At 40.1% G+C, this 23,799-nt stretch overlaps 1 protein-coding gene across 8 annotated transcripts in view; it reads left to right on the top strand.

Annotated features, from left to right (window-relative positions):
• The window catches only part of NRG1 (neuregulin 1), a 1,065,472-nt gene extending 1,042,083 nt beyond the window's left edge, over positions 1–23,389 (top strand). For 3 of the 8 annotated variants that reach the window (XM_024131433.1, XM_024131434.1, XM_007119703.2), the window contains 6 exons: positions 6,355–6,378; positions 11,061–11,163; positions 12,640–12,766; positions 15,148–15,278; positions 16,086–16,292; positions 19,243–23,389. In XM_024131433.1, coding sequence (XP_023987201.1) covers positions 6,355–6,378; positions 11,061–11,163; positions 12,640–12,766; positions 15,148–15,278; positions 16,086–16,292; positions 19,243–19,894 — 1,244 coding nt within the window. In that variant the 3' untranslated portion in view covers positions 19,895–23,389. Of the gene's footprint in view, positions 1–6,354; positions 6,379–11,060; positions 11,164–12,639; positions 12,767–15,147; positions 15,279–16,085; positions 16,293–18,705; positions 18,848–19,242 lie in introns of those variants that run through there. The other 5 variants (XM_024131436.1, XM_024131435.2, XM_024131439.1 and 2 more) reach the window with 2 other exon arrangements.
• Positions 23,390–23,799: the final 410 nt, after the last annotated feature.

Below are 23,799 nucleotides of genomic sequence, written 5' to 3'. Positions count from 1 at the left end.
ACAAAATGATAGTCTATATCACACAGTGCAATGATAATAAAGGCATTTAAAAGTCTCACTTTTATTGATAAAATAAAATCATTCCACTGGACAGTCCATCTTCTTTATAAAATGACCCCATCCTGAAAAGGATGTTCGCTAAGTTGTAACCAGTACACACTTGAAATGATGGTAAGTTCATTTCGGTTCAGAATGTGTTGTTTCTCACAAATAAACAGAATAAAAAGAGGGCAGATGTTTCTCTTCATTAACCAAACAGTTTGCATTTAAGTTTAAAAAAAGCACTGAGTAGGAAAATTAAAAACAAACAAACAATTTACAGCAAAGGAGATAGCCAGGCTTCTGTTGACCTTGTTTAGGAAAAAAGTGATTCGGGTCTAAACGATTTTTAGATGAATTGTTAAATCATTTATTTATGTTATTCTAGTTTCAACAATATAGGAAAATTGTTTTTTAAAAATATTTATTAGTTACTTAGAAATATCACAGTTCGCTGCTAGATATATATTTTTTAATGAGAACTGGGAAATTTTGATCGATTTCTGTGGCTTCATGAAGTCTTGGACATCATTCCTAAAAGACCCAATTCACATTGTATATAATTGCACGGATAACTAAACTATGTATTTCTCCTGCTTTTGTGAGCGAGGACTATAGCTTCTAATTCTGGAGCTTTCAAAGCATTCTATTTAAAATGGATTCCATATAGTTATATCCATTTAGATCAAAGGTTGACAAATTTTTTTCTGTAAAGGATCAGATAGTACATACTTTTGTGTTTGCAGACCATACCATCGGTGTCATAACCACAGAAAACTTGGCCACTGTAGCACAAAAGCAGTGATAAACAATGCATGAACTCATAAGCATGGCTGTGTACTATTGAAACTTTATTTACAAAAGCATCGTAATGGATTTGTCAACCTCTGATTCAGATTGTCAATTTCTCACCCCAAGAAATATTTCACATAGCGTATTAGGGTATAAATTCATGTAACACAAGAGACAGTGATAGCAATTGGTCATTTGGGGGCTCTAAAAGAATGAGATTTGACTCTTACTTGTATACATGCAAAGAATAAGATTCTGTTCCTTATGTTAACAGACATGGAAGAATAAAGAAATTTCATATGCATTATGGGGAGATTAGGCCCATACTATTCAAACTTTTTTTTTTTAGTGAGATGGTACTTATTATGTATTTACAAAGGCTACAGATCAAAAATTATGTTACAGACCATTTTATGTTGTGAAAAATTGGTAAATTGGCATTGTTAAATTTTCAAACACGGTCTCCCCTTTATTCAAAATCTTTAAATAAAATGCCTTTAGTGGACAGAATTGTTCTCTCTACAGCTGTAGAATATTGTTACAAAGGTAGATAAGATGGAAAGTAAAAACAGAAGGTAAAAGTAGAATTTTACTTAATATAGTAATTTCCTTTGAGAAATGTGTTTGTATTCAAATGACATAGATTTAGCAAATCCATGTGACTGTGTAAATTCAATACAATTATATTTTAGAATTTAATGAAAATTCTGAACATGTGCATTATACTTAAATATTTGGAATACCATTGTGCACTGAAAGCAATGTTGAAGTACCAGATAGAGAAAAGCATTAAAAAATGAAGATATTCCCCCAAAATGATAATGCAGTGAGATCTGACGGTAATAACCTGAGAAAATGTTCTCAGCTTCTCTTTTAGACCATTTTCTCTTTCATAAGATATAATTTTAAAATAGCTACTGTGTATTTAATCTGAGTGTGATTCCTTGAATAAATTCTTTAGTAAGCTTTCAGTGGCACTTTTGGAAGATGTCCAGGAAAGCAACATTCATTTTTAACCTGATTTAACAAAGATTGATAGGAAGCACATTTATAAACAAAATCTGTAGTGACTATGCATCAGCGCTGCCTCATGTCTGGAAAAGCAAGAGCTTCCAATCAGAAACTGCTTTCCAAAATTGTCTTGCCCAGAGTTAATTTTCTAACTTCCATGTCTTAAATTCTCAATTTTTATTTCTGCAAACCTTCACATAGAAGGTAGGAAAATAAACGTTTGCTGCTCTGAGAACTTTATGTTCAAGTAACAATGAAGACTACACAAAAACTAAAAAGTGTTGCCACCATGGTAATGTTTAAAATTTATTTATTTGTGTTCATAAATTTTGAAATGCATAACATACATTTCAAAAGAAAAGATATTCCCCAGCTTCAAAGAGAAACATTGTTCAACTTACCAAACCACATTTTCAGTTGAAGAATCACATTCTAAAAGAATGTACAATTTTTTAAATGCTTATTAACACGTAACTTACATTATTAGGATTTAATACAGTTTGGTCAGGGTGTCCTATGGGACATTTATTGATTTATAAAAACTGATTTAAAATATAAAAGAAAGGAACACGTATATTTTATAGAGCGTTCTTGAAATAAAACATTTATAATACTTTCTAGGAAAATATTGTCAAGGTTAGTCAGCTTCAAATTTCACCCTTCTTGACACAGAATTCCTACTTGAAAGGATTGTGTTCATCATTTTGTGTGTGTGTGTGTGTGTGTGTGTGAGAGAGAGTGCGTGAGTGTCTCTGTGTGTGTGTGTATATATATATATAGACAATCGATAATCAATTTATAGATGTTATAGAAAAAAAGCACTCACAGCTTCAATAGTTACAGGCGTGCCGTATGGAGCAGATAGGTCATGTATAAACTAACATTTAACAGGAAGTAATTATAGAATAGCCCAAATTATAGACTATTTTAAAAGAGTACAATTTTAGAACTTGTAGGCATATTCTCAGAATGAGTAAACTTAGCCTTAAAAGTATTTTTGAACCATAGGTTACTAGTGCCTAAATTATTTGTGTTGACTTTTCTAAATGTTTTTAAAACTCTCTGGTTATTAATTTCTTTCTCAAACGTGTATCTTGCTGAAAGTAGAATAAAGACACACTCAACCTATGAAAAAATTATCATTAACTCCAGCTGAGCGTTAGTGAGATTTCACTGTGTGTGTTTTTGTGAATGTATCAATACTTGCTCATGGCATATGGAAACTTGGAAGAAAGGAGAGAGTTTCCTATTACATTTCGAAGGGCTCAGTGGCAATATGGGTTGGTATATGTGAAAAAAAAATCTACATTTGTAAAGGTAAGTCGAAAATTAGAAGTCAGATGCTAAATTGCTCCCATTTAGAAATGACATTGACAGGACCCCTCTAGAAACCTCAGAGGGGCAGAAAGTCAAGAGGACACATACCTCTTTGAGATTATTTGCATAAGGAGACCCAAGATGTTAAGGAATACAATCCTGAATGTCTTCCAATTTAACAGAAATTATAATTGCATGTATGGACAATTTCAATTTTTAAAAAAGTTGTTTTCTTGTTCTTTTCTCTAATGCAATTGAAAATTTAAATTAACCTACAAGGTTAATCAGTTTTCTTCAAACTATTATAAAATCCGAAAACAAAGGATTAGCGAGTCAATATTTAATAGTTTCTGAAGACTCTTAGATTTAAATTAATTTTTTATATTGCTTACTGCACAGCAGGAAATCACATGTAGAAAAGGAAACTAAATTGTTTACAGTAACCTTCGTGTTTTTGAATTACTAATTTAATTTGAAAAATGGAGTGGCTAGGCAGAAGTTCAATAGGAAACATATGATATGTAATAAGCCTAAGCCAACATTAGATTAAATAGAAAAGATAGAAAGTAATGACCTCTTCAGAAAATGAAAAGTGTTTGTGTATCCTACTTTTCTTGACTCACAATGAAAGAAATGTAGCCACCAATAGTAAAAATAAATTAGAGTAGTATTTGCTACAGGACTAGTGTGACTGATGCATGCTTCCTCTGCTTGTTTCCTTGTTAGGGCTTATAGCCAGAAGACCTTCCAATTTTAAGTACCAATTTCCCTTTGAATTATTGAAATTGGAGCTGCCTGATATGAATGACTTCCCATGAAATGAAATTAGAGTTAGGCTCACAGACTTACCTATAAAACTGTAAATGCAGTAATATGTATGCATGAGCATGCTACTAATTTCATTGAAGACTTAACCAAGCTTTCTGCGCAACTAATATAGATAATTAGCAGTGTTCACGTAGGCATGGAATCGTGATTCTCTTCTCTGGAAAGAGTTTCTGTAGTTATCTCTTGATTTTAACCCTTAAATTATTACTGACGTAGGAGGAAAAGGCAAGAGATGGAGAGGGTTCTAGGGAGAAAAATTGAGTCACTTTCTCATGTAAATGTGTAAGGAAATTTATTATCAGTTCTTCGGAAGATGAATTTTGGTATCTTGATGATCCGAAGTTTATACGGAGGAAACAAATGGGGGGGGGGAATGTCAATTTGTCAAATTGAATGTTGCACAGAGGCAAGAGAAATTCGTTTGGATTGGAAAAAGTTGTAAATTTTGCTGTGAACATTGTGCAACCAAAGTAACCCTACATCCTCTGGCTTTAAATTTATGAAAAATGTAGGTGATTTGCCTGAGTACCCTGGACTCAAGGCAAAGGGAACTCTCTGTTATATAAAGTGCCTCTTTATCATTGTTACTAGATGCACTATCTATATATCTATATCATCTATATATATAGATATAGATTTTTTAAATCTAGGAAACTTCATTTCCTTAAAGAGGTGGCAAGTTTTTTTTAAATCTAAATTCTTGCTATATCCCAGGAGCTATCAGAGTTTTGAGGGCCGTGAAATTAATCAGAAGTAAACCTACATCCATGTAGTAAGTGGCCCAAAGTAAATCTCCAGATATGTCTGTTCCCCAAGCTGTTGAACCCCTCTGCTGTTGGCCGCCATACTTCACGTCTCCTTTATTCCACAGGGTCACCCTGTGAGGCATTTATCAATATCGTAAGCATTTTGTCAACAAGAAATTAACTTGTCCAAAGTCACTGAACAGGTAAATGGCAGAGAAAGGACCTGAAACAAGGATGACTCCAAACATACTTACCTCCTCCTTTCCCTTCTCTATATGAGGAGCTTTGCTCATGTCCAAACTGAGGCTTCTGTAAGAGAAATACCCCTCTACCGCATGTTTTCAAACTTAACAGATGCCTTGTCATGTTTTGGGGACTGTCCTGGTATCTCTCTAATCAGTGGCCAAGGGAAGAAATGTAGACCACAGAACCCCTCTGTTTTCATCCTGCCCCTCCTCCCACCTGCCTCTCCACCACCCACGCACAAATAAGGAAATCCTGAAGGGCCGCACATGATGAAATTTGGTTAACAACTTTTTGTTTCAAGAATGGAATGTGTCATTTCCAGAGGTTTTTGGGTTTTTCTGTTTGTTTGTTTGTTTTGTTTTTTTGGCCCCATTTCGTCACTTGAGCCTGTGCAGGTTCTGCTGGTCCTGCAGTCCCGGTCCCTCCTCAGTCAGGTCTGCCAGGACCGTGGGCTGTGAGCACGCAACTTTGAGTCCCTTTCCCTGGGCAGCTCTGCAGTTTCCCTGGGTACTTGTGCCCTTCAGCTGTCATCTGGGCATTGGAGCAAAGCACTGGGAAGTGATCATCTAATTGGCTCTTCGTGATCTGAAGAAGTAGTAAATTAAATTTAACTAAAGAACCCGGGAATTGCATCCTCCCCCCGTCTCTCTCTTTTTTTTTTTTTTTAACCATTTGAAAAAGTGAGGCGTTCGGAGCTGTCCTATGCCACACAGGAATTATGTGGAAAACTGGAAGCAGGCTCCAGTGCCCCAGTGCCCCGTCTGGCTTTTTGAGCAGAAATGTTTGCTCCTTGTCATTGTAAGTGGCGGAGAGAGTAGAAGGTTTGGAGAAAAGGAAATAGTTTTTAAAAAATAACTAAAGCAACAAGAGATATTAGAGCATAGCTATATAAATCCATTGTGATGAAATTTTCCAACCAAATCACCTGGCTTCACCTCCTAGCTCTGCCACTGTGTGTCTTTGGGCAAAACAATTTCACCTCCCCGGAACTTCAAGTCTGCCATTTGAAAAGAGGAGAATGAAATAATGCCAAATGCCGTCTCTGATGATGAATACAGTATTCTATTCCCAAATAATGAAATAGCATAGAGGAGAGTTCAGCCATACAACTTCTCCCTCAGTAAGGTCTTTTAAGGGTTAATAAAGACACAGTGTGCCGGTATTTGCGCACCTCTTAAAAGAGAAGTTCCCTCTGTGGACTCATGGGGGCGTACCTGAGCACTGCTTCCTTAACCATCCGCCGTTTGTCTGTTCAATGTGCACGCACAGAGCCATAATAGTCGTGTGTAATGTGTTTTGGAGTGCAGTGTATTGCTCTTTTCTGAAACTTTTTCCCTTTCTTTCTTTTTTTTTTGTCAACTTTCTGCATTGGCAGAGCATCTTGGGATTGAATTTATGGGTATGGACCAATCATCATTCCTTTTAGCCTGCAGAATTTAGAGCCTATGAGCTGAAACCGTTTTGTTTTTTTTTTTTTCCCTGTCTTCTCTTCCCTTTCAGTTCCTAACTAATTTCCTTTCTCTTTAGAAGGGAATCATACAGCTATAACAGTGATTTCTTTTCTTTCAATCTATGGTTAGTTTACCAACATGGTACTGAGTGCAGCAGCTTTTAGATTCCCAGCTTTCACTTAGAGTTTAAAATCACCTTACCTGCTGCAAATTCACATATATCCCATGTTCTTTGACCCACTGGTTGATCTGGCCATGCTGTTATTTCCGAGCTGGGGTACGTTGGAGTGGTTTATAAGGCTGTAGGAAGAACCAAACCAGAAGCCTGAGAACAGAAGAAGCTTTACATACATCAGTGTAAGAACACTCCACGTTTTAGGCTGATGGGAGCTTGACATACAATGTAAAAATCATCTATTAATATAGTAACACAGCTCTTAATCTGCAACATAATATTATATGCATAGACTTGGATTACTCTGGTTTTCCGGAGATATTCAAGCACTGCTCTAGTCAATTTCATTATCTCATGAGCAAGGAAACAGAAAACAATGAAATAGGCTTGTGCTATTTTAGTTGGAAATTCTAGCACTAACAGAATTAAACTTGAGTCACTATATCCCAACAAGTCATCAAATAGACATTTTCACACTGCAAATGTAAAATATCTATGAGCATGTGAATTGGGGGCATACTTCTTTGGAAAGCCTTCACCCTAAAGAGTTGGGAGAAAAGGCCAGTCTTGGGAGGAAGGGGAAGCCATTCTATTCTTCCAGAGGCTCCAAAGTGCAGGCGCCCCGGAACATGACCATCGGTCAATAAAGCGATGTCCTGATTACAGGAATATCTGGTCCCCAACCAGCTGGTGTCAGTGACATCATGCGGTGAGAGCATCTTATAGCTGTTGCTTTCGTTTCAATGGTAACATCACAGTCTACACCTAATGTACTTCCCATAATTTGTGGAAAATCAGGTTGTTACAAGCTCTCTCCATTCCAGGGATAGAAACTCAATTAATTGCCCCCAAAAATATTCCAAGAGAAAGCTATTCATTTGATGGGAATAGCCCCACGTTCATGTGAGTGGTCCTTTGCACATCAGAGAACATCACCCAAGAGTAAGGAACACAAGAGGTCCCACCAACATCCCGCAGGGGGCAGGTAGTCTACACGAAGGGAGTTATCTATTCAGGTTACTTTCCTCGGGATAAAAATTATCCCACTTCTAAAAAGGCTTATTGGCCTTACCTGAAAGGAAGAAAAAAATACCACCATCACCTCCCCTCTTCTCCCTAACAGCATCTTTCCTGCTTCATCACTTTAGGGTATAATTATTAAATTTAATATTTCTCATCCCAAACAATGAAGTAGGGTGATGGATATTTCAGATGTATAACCTCCCTCAGTAAGATCTGAAGGGTTAGTAAAGGCACACTGATGTGGTACCCACACCAGGGGTTACCTTGGTAACCTTAAGGTTTGACCTCTTAAGGGCAAACCTTCTAGAGGTTCCAAAGTCCCCAGCCAGCCAGAACATTCCATCCTTAAGGAAAATCAGACTTTAAATGTCAATTAAAATTGAGACAGCCAAGGCTCCTGTCTCCTGACCTAGCCAGATCAGTCTGAAAAACATGCTTGATCTGGTTCATTCAATGCGTACAGCCAAACCATAAAGACTCAGAAGTGTTTCAACTCATTAAGGCAGGTCCGCCAACGAGCCTGATGGATTCTTTTTTTCAACGCTGCCTCTAATCTGTTCTTGTCCTATTGACCCCGTCACACTAGGAAAAAAATAAGGGGAGGAAATGGTTTTTAAAAAAACTCACTGTTTATATTATTGTTCATCAAGTATTTCTCTTTGAACTCATTTATTTTGTGAGGGTCACCTGATCTAGTAAACCATTGGAAAATCAGAAACTTAGATGAAAAACATTTAATGCAAACATGCTGATGTGAATACAGAATCCTAATCCACATCTGTGTTCTAGGGGCCTTTGTTTTAATTAGTTCATTTAGCACTTTTCTTTTGCCCTTTGGCCTTTAGTGGGCTGCCTTTCTATTTCCGTGATTGATTTTCCTGGAAAAACTGTGTCTTCTGACATAACCTAGGAAGAATGGGCAAGTCATCATATACGATTTGTTCACAAACCCAAATCAGTCTATTTTATAATTAACAACCACCAAAAAACTTGCCAAAGAGTCCGTGAGAGGCACGATGACTTTCCCCCTATGGCCCTTGGCTAGGTCCTCTTTTTACAGTTTGCAGAAGCAATTTCCCGTGTTTTTCTAAAGATAGAATGGGAAGATGGCAATGCTACCAAGTGCTTGCCATTTGAAAAGAATTAAAAAATAGAGTAAGCGAAAGAGGTATAGTAGGGTCTTCATTTTCTAGGCAATGATACTTTTACACTTCTGGTTTGTAACCAGTTCATCACAACCAAAGGATCCCTGCTCTGTCCCGCATCCCTGGAGAAGGACCCGTGGGGCGATGCCTTTGCTGTTTAGACTTAGTGCTGAAAACTGATCCAGGTGCCCCGTGCAGGCGGAGGCCCCAGGGGCATCAGCTCACAGATTAACACCTTATGAAATTGAATTTCCTGTCCTGTGGCTATGTGGGAGGGGAGGTAGGAGGCAGCAGACACTCGCAATTAACATACAAGCATCCACGTGCCACGTCCTCATTTGACTTTTGCGGCACAAAACTACGTGACACCGCTCTATGTCTCCTGGTCCGTTGTCGCCCCGCAATGCACCAGCTGCTTTGCTTTCTAATTGTGGCTTCCACGTGACCGCCAGTCTAGGTTAGGAGTTATGCTGTATGGGATAACCCTTCCAAATCTGCATCCACCTTTCTTCCCACCCCAGCACTTCCTCCCTCTGGTTTTCTTTTATGTATTTATTTTTCCTCCCTTAGTACCAGGCATGCTGTGCCAGGGACTTCAGATCGCTCCTTCACTTCTTAACCTTGTTTTCCCTCTTACCTGGCTTCCTCCATCTCTCCGTCATTCTGTCAGCCTGTCTGTCCTCTCAGTTTGTTTCTTTTCCACTTCCAACACTTTTGGTTTGTTTTTGTATAATCTCTGCGGCATTCTGGTCTCTTTTACCCGCTGACTTCTTTCTCCTCCTCCTGTTAATAATCAGCGCTCTTATTAATTTGACTTGACAATGTTCGTGACCTGTTAACTGGAATTTGATTACCATGGGCTTGGCTTGTAGGCAATGTTTTGTTTAATGATAAAGTCTACTGTATCATAGAAATTACATTGCACTTTTTCATTTCAAGAAGACTTCCAGCGACTTGCCCTCTCTCAGTAGAGAAGAAAAGTGTGGTTGCTGAGACACAGAATGTAAACTGAAAATGTTCCATAAGGCCCCATGTTGATGTCCAGATAAGAGACCTTCATCGGTAAAATATTCCCCAGTTCCTGACCAGCTTGTTAATCAGAGGAGCAAATACAGCTCACACCTTTTATTATGCATCAGCTGAGTTCGCTTTCTCATTGAACTCGTGAATATCTCCCAATAATACGTGTGATTGGACTGGTTGGAAGCTTAGCTCCTAAGAGGATCAGGTTCACCATTAAATCAGCCAATCTTGTTACGAACCTGACCTACCATAGTATAAGCAAGTTAGCCGCACAAAACCCGATTTGCAAATAGAAAGCCTTCCATGAAGCAGAAACTGGTTGCATTGGGGGTACAGCAGTACCTTCACCTGAAAGTTCTAAGCTTCCCGTCTCCTTAGTGCAACCGACATTAGCTAATTTGCCAAGTTGGTCCACGCAGGAGGGTACAATCTATTTCAAATCATGTATCATTTGTGCCAGTGGTTTGGTAGTGCCATAAATTAGGTCTCTAAGTACAACTGGTGAAGTAATAATAATTGTTCCTCAAAGGACAAATCTTCATCATGGCCCAGGACGGGACGATGCCACCCATCGTGTTGGGGTTTCTCTGATACAGTGCCCTGCTACTCCATGTCATGTTGCTTATGTTCCCATTTTACTGTTAAATCATAGGGATCCTGCATCAGTTTTGTTGCTAACTACAGGTCAAGCTCATGTCTGCAAATGTCTTTGATTTTCTTTTTTTTTTTTTTTTTTTTTTAAGTTAGAAGTGGCTCTTTGTAAAGACCACAGGAATAGGAAATAGCTGGGAAATCCAAAGAGGCTCGGGGGGAGGGAGGGGAGGGGGCTGGGAGGATGGGAAGAAGGAAAGGAGGAGGAGGAGGGTCTCAGTGGTGCAGATGCCAGCTCCTTTTACTGGTGTTGATTCCTGTAGTCTTTGCAAGAGATTTTTAAAAAAATAAAATCTACAGTTTTAACCCAATCATTATTTTATAATTAATGTTTATGATTTGCCAGTTTAGTACATCTATAGCTATAACTTATCATTAAAGTAATTGAGTAATATCATTTTTTAAATTATAAATGGCCCCCAACGGGCTTTGCCATTTTATGCTCAAAATGTAGTGCAGAGTATGCTGCACCTTAAGTACGTCTGCAAGAGGAATGAAGTGTCCCGTGTGTATTTTCTTGTGAACATGGACAATACAGCATGCCAACTGTTCAGCTGTAAGTCCTGGCCAGGGTCAGGGACCTTTGCTGACGTCTGCTCTCGTCCCTTTGCAGAAGCGGAGGAGCTCTACCAGAAGAGAGTGCTCACCATCACCGGTATCTGCATAGCGCTGCTCGTGGTCGGCATCATGTGTGTGGTGGCCTACTGCAAAACCAAGTAAACGCCCTCTTCGCCTCCTCTCTCCTTAGCGCGCAGACAGCCTGGCCGGCAAGCTCCGCAGCCGAGTCTCGAAACAAGGGGCTGGGCGCCACACAGGGATTTTCTCCTTATTTTCTTCCTCCTGAATAGTCCATTCTGAGGACCTTTCCTAATCACATACATCAGAAAGCTTTGCCTATTCGTGTGAAAGTGTTCAGAAGACTTCTGATCATTGACCACAGTCCCATGACGGAAGAAAGGGTGGGAGGGACAGGGTTGCACAGGGACACGCGCAGGTGTCTGTGGAGGAGGAGCGTGTCATCTCACTGCTGAGGACACGTCCAACTGTACTCAGACTGAGGGAATAAAGGGAGCATTTGGTGCTGTTTGAAATGCAGGGGTTTTTTTAAACATGATTGTGATGAATTTTGAACTCCATCTAATTAGGTTACCGGTTCCAATGCTCCCAAAGTGAGAGATGTACAAAAGGAATCTCACAGGAGGAGAATCAAGCAAAACTTGCTTTGAAAGAATAAAAGAGAAACGTGAAAACAGATTTGTGTTCGCTTTGTTGTCCTTTAAGCTGGGTTCATGTTAACAAATACAATTACCGTTTGACATGAATTCTTTTCATTTTTCTCTCATACGTAGAACTTCTACTTCAAGGCTGAGATAATGTTATTAACAGTTTTGTTTTATTTTGTCGCTTCATCGTATAAAATCTTGAGCCAAAACTAGTCATGGGACTAATATTACGATCCAAGTTGAGGAACAAAGACGATATGCTCTTATGGCATAAAAGTAAGGGCATGGATGGCATTTTCTTAATGTTCCAGCATTTAGTATGATGCCAGAATTGAGCAAGCGATAGAGAGAAATAAGCCTTCACGGAATCCACCTTACGAGTCTTATTATATTCAATCTGAATATGTGAATATTCATTCCCTAGTTACAGAAAAAAGTGGTAATAGAGTAGGATCATATTATAATTGTGCCAGAATCTACCGGCAAAATAAGTACATATCTTCACTCACGTACAGTTCTATATATACACACACTATGTGTGACGCACAGATTCAACAGTAACTGCATTTTCTTGAAAGACACACAGACAGGCAAAACTATAAATGAAATCAACCTTGTCAGTTGCGTAGCATGAATTGTTACCTAAGACAAATGACCATCGGTAAGACTTAGGCAAAGATGGATTGATTAGGAAAGTTGGGCTATTAGCCACCTCTCAACTTGACTTGTCTTCTTTTTTTTTCTTATCTCTCAGCAGTCCAGTTCAATTTCTGTAAGAATCCCATGCAGCTTCTTAAATCTACTTGCTAAGAATAGGTGATTCCCTCCTGAGATGAGGTAGCACTCCCTCCCTCCTCCTCCCTCCCGACCAATCCACTGCCTTGAGTTGTGTGTTGGTAGAAGAAAGAATTGACTGTACTGAAAAATGTAAATAATAGAAAAAATAAATGCTCCTTTTTTCCTATCCAGGAAGCAACGGAAAAAGCTTCATGACCGGCTTCGGCAGAGTCTTCGCTCTGAACGAAACAACATGGTGAACGTAGCCAACGGGCCCCATCACCCCAATCCACCCCCCGAGAACGTGCAGCTGGTGAATGTATGTTGCCTCTGGCCAGTGGAAAAGCTCAGCATCTCTCCTCTGTTCAGGCACCTTGAAGTTTATTTTCTAAAGCTCTTAGGCTCTTAGCTGCTGCCATTAATCACCAGGGCTTCCAGGAATCCAAGGTTTCGCCAAGAGAAAATAATGGGAACATTTTTTTCAGTGGATTTGGTGACTGTAAAGCCAGCACGTTTCCTCTTATAAAGTGTTCATTAAGGGATCGGAATAATCACGTTGGGTTTGTTCTGTAGGGAAACCATAACCCGAAGAAAGAACAGAAAAAAAAAAAAAAAAAAAAAGAAAGAAAAATAATAAAATTCGTGATACAAGAATCAGAAGGAAATGCTTTATTTTTTTTATACTTTGGAAATGAAGGCTGCTTCAGTCTATAACTGATTAGCCCTGATAACTGAACTGAAGGCTCTAGAGTCATTTATTTTTTTATTAGACTCATTTGTCCGGTGCCTGATGATTTACTGATTCTGATTAACAAAGGGAGACATTAGGGCATGAAAAGGTCAAGGCCATTACCAAACTTGCTTCTCAGTAGCCAAACTAGAAGAATTTAATACTTTCCAACTCTTTCTACATGACACCAAACCGTCCAGAGGAAATACATCCTTCATCGTTCAAAGATATATTTTTTAAATTTATGGAGCGTTCAGCTTTTAAATATAATGAAGTCATCAAATATTAGATTCTGAGAGTCTTTACATAGCTTTTTTTTTACAGATAAGGGCCAGGGCAGAGCTGGACTCAGCTTTCCTGGCTTCTGGAGTTTTATTCTTCCTACTCCACCATCATTCTTCTTGTTTTCTTCATTCCCTTCCGATGTTTGGCTTTTTATAGGCAAAGCTGGAAGATTATATTGCAGTACCATTTTCTATCCTATAGTCAAAGATGGGTTTTGTGTGGAGCAAATATATCAAAGACCCAAGTTCAGGGCTGCTGGAGGTTCAAGCACCAGCAAGTCTTGTAGGAAAGACCTACAGGAGACTGTTAGGTGCTGATAAATTAACATATTTGCTGCTTTCCTCCCCCTACCAGTATGTTCATTGGAATGTTCTGCACAGTTGCTAAATTCCTTCATTACTGACACACCTATAATCTGTCACTTTATATAATACATAGGAGGCAGAATGACTGCCTAGATTCCAATTATGGCCCAAGCTATGTTACTGTGAGCTTTAACTTTTCTAAACCCTGTTTCTTCATCATAAAAATAAAACCTACTTCAAAAAGTTCTTGCGGGCATTAAAAAGATAATCCATATAAAACACTTAGCCCAGTGGCATCTAGTGAGTGTTGTATAATTTTTAAACATTATTTTCATTAGATTCACTGAGCTTACATTGCCTTCCAAGGAGCAAGAGTCATTTGGTACGCAGGCTAAAAATAGATCGTTACATACGACAGTGCCATCTTTCTTTTTCTTAAAGCCAAGATCCACATGGAATAACCTTTCCATGGTTAAGAGAACCAGCTATAATTTCAAGCATAAATCAATTTGCATTTCTTTTTGGTTTCCATGAATATATCAAGTTCTTTTAGAGCCCATAACCCATCAGATTATAAACTGCCCTATTTCATCTAAGACTATTCCTATCCGTGTCTTTACCTGTTATTTAACTCAATTTGGTGTAAATACTAACAGTGTTTAAAAGACAATTTAAAGATGTCCCTCTCTCACTAATAAAAGGCGGTAATAGCTACTGTGATTTGGTGGTGAAAATAAAGTAGAATCTACTTGCACTAAATATAAGGCCCTCTGTTATATGGTTTGTCAAGATGTGTAACCTTGAACAACTGTTGTTAAGTCTTTCAAATCTCTCAGTAGCCCTGTTAGTCTTGCCACTGACAAGTTAAAAATTTCAACGATATCATTAGGGCACCATGGGCACTGAGAAATTAAAAGAGAAAGGTAGATTCAAAACAGAGTTTTTTTTCATTCTTCCAGTGACTTGAAATTTGAAAGTAGACAAACCATCTCTGTTCTTTTGTTTCACTCAAATATCTGTTCGTCGTTTTTGATTTGCAGCAACTATTACAAAAATAAGTATTGGGCAGACTTTTGTATTGAATTCTAGTCATGTTATCAACTGGAAACGAAAGAGAAGAAATAGATCTGTTTCTGATAAAATGTAGTTGTGATTGTAGGACCTACATCGCATGCATATCCAAAGAGCAATCCGTCAACTCCATTTACCTAATTTAAAGACCACAGTAACTGGGATAGGTTTTGTCATCTGGCCACTGGAAAAACAGAATTTATTATGAAGCATGTGTATTAGAAGAAGAGATTTTCGTGTGTGTGCATGTGACATTGTAAGCATTTTGACTTCCCTAAATCTTCAAGTTGTGTCTCCTTGTTTATCCAGCAATACGTATCTAAAAATGTCATCTCCAGCGAGCATATTGTCGAGAGAGAGGTGGAGACGTCTTTTTCCACCAGTCACTACACTTCGACAGCTCATCACTCCACTACTGTCACCCAGACTCCCAGTCACAGGTATGAGAATAAAAAATCGCACGGCATTTCTCTAAGAACGAATCTTTACACATTGTCTTTTGCTCTCACTGCCTACAAAAGGGACGGGAGGTACTTATGAGGCAGTGAGGTACAGTAGAATGGATGGCTTGGGACAAAAACAGACTTTGGACATCAAACTGGCTCTGCCGCTTAATTGCTGTTCGAATTTGAGCCTCAATTTTTCTGTTACCAGAATAAGGGGAAATAATACCTACCTTATAGGATCGTTGTTCCTTATTTTAGAGATCATCTTTTCTCATGCCTGACCATGCACAGAATTACTACCCTGGGAGGAGTTTGTCTTAGATGCCATATAATACTTAGAAGTTGACTTCTTCCAGTGGTTGGATTGCCCTGGGATGCACATGAGCACTGGCTAAATAGCTGAACCCTAAATTCTCAAATTCTCTGGTGATACCCGAATGCGTGCTACCAAGGGCAGCACTAGACTTCCAAATGAAGCCCATAGGACAAGTGTTTCCTTAATCTAAGACACTCAAGAACAGAGAGACTCTAAGAATACTTAGTACAAAATGGCATTTGGTAAATGTGTGTTGAATGGGTGAACACATGAATAAAGTGTATCCTTGCAAAGCCAGTCTAAATCAAGATCCTGTCTGTAGCAAGCATCTTTATAAACAATTCTATTCTGAGACAAGTAATATCGTAGTGAACTACTGATGCACCAGTCATTCGCAAGACTTGTCAGATCACTTCCTTTCACTTCCGTGTGTGCCTATAATTAAAAATCTCTCTCTCTCTTTGCCTCTCACATTTCCTCTGTAGCTGGAGCAACGGACACACTGAAAGCATCATCTCAGAAAGCCACTCTGTCATCGTGATGTCATCCGTAGAAAACAGTAGGCACAGCAGCCCTACTGGGGGCCCAAGAGGACGTCTTAATGGCTTGGGAGGCCCTCGCGAGTGTAACAGCTTCCTCAGGCATGCCAGAGAAACCCCTGACTCCTACCGAGATTCTCCTCATAGTGAAAGGTAAAACCGAAGGGCAAAGCTACTACAGAGGAGAGAGCACCCCAGTAAGAGAATCCCCGTGAGAACCTGCGGTCCCACCTAAGGAACCCACTCTAATGAGAATAAGGGGCGTCAGTTGCCTGGTCTAGGAGTGCTCCTAGTTGATGAAGCCATCTTTGGGTTTGACTGAACTCACTACTTCCGAGCTTCTCGCCTCATCCCCGTGGCTGACAGGCAACAGACTCCTAAAGAGCTGGAATGTGTCGATGTGGAAGGTGCAGCAAACTTGGAGTTCCTAGCTCTGACCTTAGGCTCAGACCCTCGGGGTGGGGGTGGGGGGGGGAGACGGAGGGGAGGGGATGTCTCAGTTTCCTCCATCTTTGGGTTTGACTGAACTCACTACTTCCGAGCTTCTCGCCTCATCCCCGTGGCTGACAGGCAACAGACTCCTAAAGAGCTGGAATGTGTCGATGTGGAAGGTGCAGCAAACTTGGAGTTCCTAGCTCTGACCTTAGGCTCAGACCCTCGGGGTGGGGGTGGGGGGGGGGGAGACGGAGGGGAGGGGATGTCTCAGTTTCCTCAATTGTAACTTGAGAGCAGAATGCTGGCCTCAGTGATTCATCAGGACCCTTCTAGAAATCTAAGTGGCCAGTTATCCAAACTCCGGTCGAGCTGGACTCCTGGTCTCACGTGCTAACTCTTTCTTACCTTCCAGCCTCACTTAAATCAAGGGCTGTGTCCTTGCTGATGGTTGTAGGAACGGCTTGCATCCCTCCAGATAGTATCCCTTTACGGCATTCCAACCAGGGATGACTCAATAAATCTCTCGCATGCTTCGCCTCGCAGTCTTTGCGGGAGGTTTTCAAGGCAGATATTGCCTTTGACGTGGCCCTTACTCCAGAATGTGTTGGCTTTCTTCTGGGGCTATACGGTTGGGTTCCGAGGGCAGTCACAACAAAGGTAAAATAAAGATCAGAGCGAAGTAAGCTGAAAGAGAGGCTTCATGAGAATACTGAATTCGTAGATTCTCCTGATCCATTTTCACCTAAACTGGGGGAGAAAGTTATACCCAACCAGCATTCCTAGCCCATCAGTAAGCTGTTACTTATTTGTTTTCAAATCCAGCGGGGTTTTGTCTGGTGGTTTGTTGGTGTGTTGACTTTATTTTCTTCTCAGTCGAATCTCTGACCACTTGCTAAAAGGTTTACATCACGCCGAAGCGATACTTACTTGGTTTTCATGGGTGGAGATAATTTTGATATACCCTTCCACTCATGCACTGGGAAGTACTTACCTCAAAGGAGACTGGTTTGGAGTCTGCAGGTCATATAGAGCCTGCTGATTACTTTTTTTTCAAAAGCCTTTACCCCCAAATGGTATTTCAGAGTTTTATGGAATTAGTGGTTGCTCTGTAACTCATCTATGAAAAAGTAGACATGGTCCAAAACTGGTTTAAAACATTAGTCTTAAATTCATGTAATTATATCTTTATGTATTAAGTGTGTCCTAATTCAGTCCTTTTAGAAACCTGAAAAAGAGTTTAGGGATAAATTCTGTCTTCATCACTACATGTGATATTTGTCTTTAAAGGTTGACATTTCCCTGCTTCCTTTCATACCCCAGATATTATCTAGGCCTGCAAAATACACCTGAACCTAGGCATCATGGAGAGAAAAGATGAGTCACTTTTATGGGTTGATTGGATTTGAATTAGCATTTCTCAGAGCGCTTAATTTAAGTATCCCCGGAACAAAAAGTCTGGAGACTTGATCCCCAAATATTTCCATCTCTAGACACCTTCCCATTTTAGACACAGTCAGATCTCACTTCCATATGACTCAGAATCATGGCTGATAAGCACAAGAGTTAATAGGTTTCTTGCTTCTGTTAGCTAGAGTTCAGAAGATGGTGTCCTGTGTCATCACAGGTCATGTCAAATTAGACTCTGCAAATGCCAATGTGAAGAAAAGAGTCCTTTAGTGCTACGCATTGGTGACATTTTTATCCAAGCTGAGAAATGTGACTCTGAATAAGCCACATCTTTCTCAGTGCCACGTCAGGTCTTCTTGTTCTGGGGGAAGAAAGCACGATATGGTAAAAACAGTGCACTCAATGTCTTGACAACTAGATTCACTGAGCATTATCAGACGTAACATGACATAAGGCGACACGGTACAGCCCGGTCTTGAGCAGTCACAAAAGATAAGCCAGAGACACATACAGCGGTGGGTTTTGGAAGAGAGGTAAACCAGAGATTGGACATAACTATGAAGCCAAAAATAAGTTACCTCTGAATGTCATGGTCACTGGGATGGAGAGTTGCAAATTGAATGTTAAGAAGTAACATTTCATGGAAAAGTTTAAAAAGCACATAAATGTGTTACACTGTTATCAGGAATAAATCTAAGTTGCTATGCTCTTTTTTTTTCATAAGACATAACCTTATAGCTGAGCTAAGGAGAAACAAGGCCCACAGATCCAAATGCATGCAGATCCAGCTTTCCGAAACTCATCTTAGAGCTTCTTCCATTCCCCATTTGGGCTTCATTCTCTAAGACCCCTTGGCCTTTGGGAAGGTATAGTATTTAAGTAATACTTCTTTCCCTTCCAAATCCCTGAGCCTTGGTCCTGATAAACTGAGAGGTTTCCAGGACCCGGCGCCCTCTTGTCTTAACTCACGTGCTTTTATTAAAATTCATGATGAGATCGAAAACCTCAAACGCTTTGATGAGCTAGGCAATTTAGCTGATCTTTGCATGCACTCCTGTGAGGAGACTCTTGGCTACCTAATTTGAGATTCCAAGGGTGCTGAATGTCCTAGTGTAAAACCCGAGAACTGTACGATGAATAGAAATTCTCTGAGGATGTTATCTGATGATAATATTGTGAACTATGCCCCCTGACCCCCCCCACCCCTGCTCTACGGCTCTCATTCCACCACACTTATGCGGGGTATTCTGTGCTCACACAGGTATGTATCAGCAATGACCACCCCGGCTCGTATGTCACCTGTAGATTTCCACACGCCAAGCTCCCCCAAATCGCCCCCTTCGGAAATGTCTCCACCCGTGTCCAGCACGACGGTGTCCATGCCCTCCATGGCAGTCAGTCCCTTCGTGGAAGAAGAGAGACCCCTGCTTCTTGTGACACCACCATGGCTGCGGGAGAAGGATGACCACCACGCTCAGCAATTCAACTCCTTCCACTGCAACCCCGCGCACGAGAGCAACAGCCCACCCCCCAGCCCCTTGAGGATAGTGGAGGATGAGGAGTATGAAACGACCCAGGAGTATGAACTGACTCAAGAGCCGGTTAAGAAACTCACCAACAGCCGGCGGGCCAAAAGAACCAAGCCCAATGGTCATATTACCCACAGATTGGAAAGGGACAGCAACACAAGCGCTGAGAGCGGTAACTCAGAGAGTGAAACAGAGGATGAAAGAGTAGGAGAAGATACACCTTTCCTGGGCATACAGAACCCCCTGGCAGCCAACCTTGAGGCAGCCCCTGCCTTCCACCTGGCTGACAGCAGGACTAACCCAGCAGGCCGCTTCTCTCCGCAGGAAGAATTGCAGGCCAGGCTGTCTGGTGTAATCTCTAACCAAGACCCTATTGCTGTATAAAACCGAAATAAACCCATAGATTCACCTGTAAAACTTTATTTTATATAATAAAGTATTCCACCTTAAATTAAACAATTTATTTTATTTTAGCAGTCCTGCAAATAGAAAACAGGAAAAAAAAATCTTTTATAAATTAAATATATGTATGTACAAATGTGTTATGTGCCATATGTAGCAATTTTTTACAGTATTTCCAAACGAGAAAGATATCAATGGTGCCTTTATGTTATGTTATGTCGAGAGCAAGTTTTGTACTGTTCCTGTGATTGCTTTTTCACAGTATTTCAGCAAACCCTCTCCCACCCCCGCATATTCCGTCTTTGCTGGCTTCTTGTGCATTGCATTGTGATGTTGACCGGATGTATGATTTACAGGATTTGCAACTGTCCCTCTGTTCGCTTCAAGTAGTACTCAATCAGTACGTCTTGTAATGGCACATCCATCCAAATACTCCCCTTCTGTATGAAATATCCTTTTGCTTTCAGTATATGAGATGAGTTGTGTCTACTACTCTGCCAGCCAAAGGTTTGCTTCACTGGGCTCTGAGATAATAGTAGATCCAGCAGCATGCTACTATTAATTACAGCAGGAAACTGCATTAAGTCATGTTAAATATTAGGAAGAAAGTAATATTGTGATTTTTTTTTTCAAAAACTGTATGATTCATCAGAAGACAGCTTGCTTGACAAAAGGAGCTACCATTTACTTTATTTGGATTAATTTTTTTTCTCGGCCGAAAAAAAGCAAGTTTTCGGGATAGCAAAGAAAATGGGTTCTGGCTACCGATCAGGGTAAAATCCAACCCTTAAGTCGAGGACTCGGTTTCACTTTCTCTCTCTGGGGGAATCATACAGCGGCTCATCTAGCTGAAGAGCAAACCATGGCTGAAAAAAGTGCAATCGTTCCTGACTTGTGTTTTTCACTGATTTTGGAGCTAGTGACCGGTTGTGTCTTCTTGGCTCAAGGACAGACATGTTATGGCACAAAAACCCCAGCTTCAACAGCACACTCAGCAATTTGTCTGAAATACTTCTAGAGTGAAATGTGCCTGCTGTATATACTGGTGACGTCATCGTAGGGAAATTCTTCTTAGACTGTCTAGAGGAGGGAATATATAGAAGACACGGGGGAGAGCAGCTGTGTGACTTGGTTAGTAATTTTTAAGTTTTTTTGACCATTCCTTTGTCCTCATTATTTTTCTCTTGTTTTTCAATGTTGCCTTGATTAAGTCATAACTATGCATGAACATTTTGTCAGGAATGGCCAGTGTGCATGTGATTGTCATTAGTAAGAACCTCCTACGAGTGATGATTCATCAGGAAGTGGCAATAGTCTGGGAAAGATTGCACCTTTCCTTGCAGAAATGACTCCCACCTGTGTGCTAACCTCTCTGTTTACAGCTGTATCACCCGTTTTCCCCCTTTCTTACTTTATTGCTTCACTGTCACAAAAACAGGATTAAGATGGGTCTATACTTTGCACGTTCACTCGGGATTGCCAATCCAAGGAAAGCCTAGAGGTAGAAACATTTGAAATAACTGCTAATCCAGGAAAATAAGAGAATTGAAAAAAAAAATCGCAGCCCCATTTCTGTCAAATTGGGCTGGAGCTTTACTTAGGTTCCAAGTGGTCTCCTAGGAGCCATGGAACAAAATGGGGAACAGGTTAGCAGGGGGTTCAAAATACCAGACGTGAAGTCAAGGAGAGTGACTCTTCTTGTTTGCAGGTGAACTGAATCTATTTCTTCACCAAATCTCTATGTTAAAATTAAAGGGAAGAAGTGACATGCAAGGAGGTCTTAGAAGAAAAATGCAGGCTGAGCATGAGCCATGTCATTAAGCTCCTAAGTGTTTCTACAATCCACAGAGACACCTGTCTACAGGTCCTTGAAGTTACTCTTAGTATTTGGTATCCCAAGCATCCTTCATGGTTCCATGCCACTTTCTCTGTGTTCAGCAGTGTCCTCATGTGCTTGTTCACCTCTCCTAAGGAGCCCCTGAAAACTCTCCGGGTTGTACTGATTTCCCAATTCTGTAGAATCTGTAAGCTCACGGCAGGGGAGAGAAAGCAGTCAACGTGAAGAGGTTCTCTAAATTACTCTAATACTGCATTTGAAGACCTTGACTCATTCTTAGACTATTTCAATTAAAAAAAATTCCTACTGTAATTAAAGCTCTAAAATTTCTGTTTCAAATTCTGCCGGCATTGGAGTCCCATTCTGGAGAATTTCAGGAATAAATAAAATCTTCTGTTGAGAGCAAGGAACAACATATTCCTCAGTATGAAAAACCGCTGTAAATTTTCAGGTTGCAAAAATAGATGAAAATTGAGAGGAAATTTTCTTTCCAACTTGGTTCTGGTCCCTCACCGAGGTGGCATAGCAGTTGGGACAGGCTTTCTGTCCATAGAACGAGAGGTTCCCTTGATAGGAAAGGTCAGCTGACTCCTCGGGGCTACCTGCTGTGGCCCCCAGGTTTGGGTTCACAGGGGCATCCGCAGGATGTTTAAACGCTGCCATCCCCGTTTATAAACTCAGGAGTGCAGTGGCAATCCAAAGGAGTGTGAACCTACGTTCCCCGCATACGGGAAACTTTCGTGGGTCTTCAGGTAGCAGAAATTGCCCAGAAGTTTGACGGTGACTTTGTTTCCTGGGTCTGAAATCATATCCCACTGAGGAATATGGAGTGGAGCATAGTATATGAAAAACTCCTTTTTCTCACTCCAGATTGCTTTTCTATCCTACTCTCCCTCCTTGCCTGGTAGGACTTTTGAGAGTACCTGGACAGTCTCGTGCTTTCTACAAAATGGCACTCTGCCTGGGTATTTATGAATGTGTCCCAAAGAGCAACATGCCGTATCTTCCTTATTTAAGTGTGACTGTCTTGATATAGTTAGAGTTTATCCAGGGTCATTTGCTCAGTAACTTTTTTTTTTTTTTTTTGGCCCGGGGTTGAAAGGTGCATGGCTCACATTGGTGAAAGTAAGGAAGACCTAGTTTTACCTTTTAGTCCTGGCTGCTTCGCACCAGCCACAAAGATTTCTATCTACAAAGACCCATGAAACACTGAAGAGAGATGCAGTCAAAAGGAAATGGCCACATATCACAAGTTCTATTATATATTCTTTTGTAAATACACATTGTACATTACTTGGATGTTTCCCTAAATCATTTACTGTCTTTATGAGTTCATGTCAGTTTTTTTTTACTCTCTCAACTTACTATGTAACATTGTAAATAACATAATGTCCTTTATTATTTATATTTAAACATCTAACATAGAGTTGTTTTCATATAAGTTTAAGATAAATGTCAAAAATATATGTTTTTTTGGTTTTTCTTTGCTTTAAAATTATGTATCTTTTCCTTTTCCTTTTTGTTTTTAAAGAATAATTTATTGTTCAGGAGAAAGAATGTATATGTAATTGAAACTATTTGAAGAATGCACATTTGAAGGCCGCGAGGTACTGATAAACTAAAGAATTTATTATCCAACATACTAAGCAATAAGTAATTGTGATTTATTTTAAAAGTTTTGTTCATTTTCCATGGAAGACAATACTGCAATAAAAATGCTACTCTGTGGAGATCTGGGAGTGTGGGTCAACAGACAAATTGTCCAGTCTGTTGGACCAGCACCTTGCCTTTTACTGTGACGGTTTTGCTAATTTAGGACTGTGTTTGATGGATCCCATGATCGTCTTGTCTGTCCGTTGCTTTTGCCCCCCTGCCTATTCTTGAATCATCTTCTGCCCGTCGAGTCTGCCTACCACTGTGTACCTTGTTGAAGGAGTCACAACCAAGCAATATGACACTTTCTTTCCCCCAGTTCCCCCGGCCCCTACACACAATATGACACAACATATCAGAGACGATATCATGGTCGACTGGGTCCCAGTTGTTACCA

The sequence above is a fragment of the Physeter macrocephalus genome, chromosome 20 (assembly GCF_002837175.3).
Source record: "Physeter macrocephalus isolate SW-GA chromosome 20, ASM283717v5, whole genome shotgun sequence".
Taxonomy (NCBI): domain Eukaryota; kingdom Metazoa; phylum Chordata; class Mammalia; order Artiodactyla; family Physeteridae; genus Physeter; species Physeter macrocephalus.
This window is presented reverse-complemented; position numbering and strand designations above follow the sequence as displayed.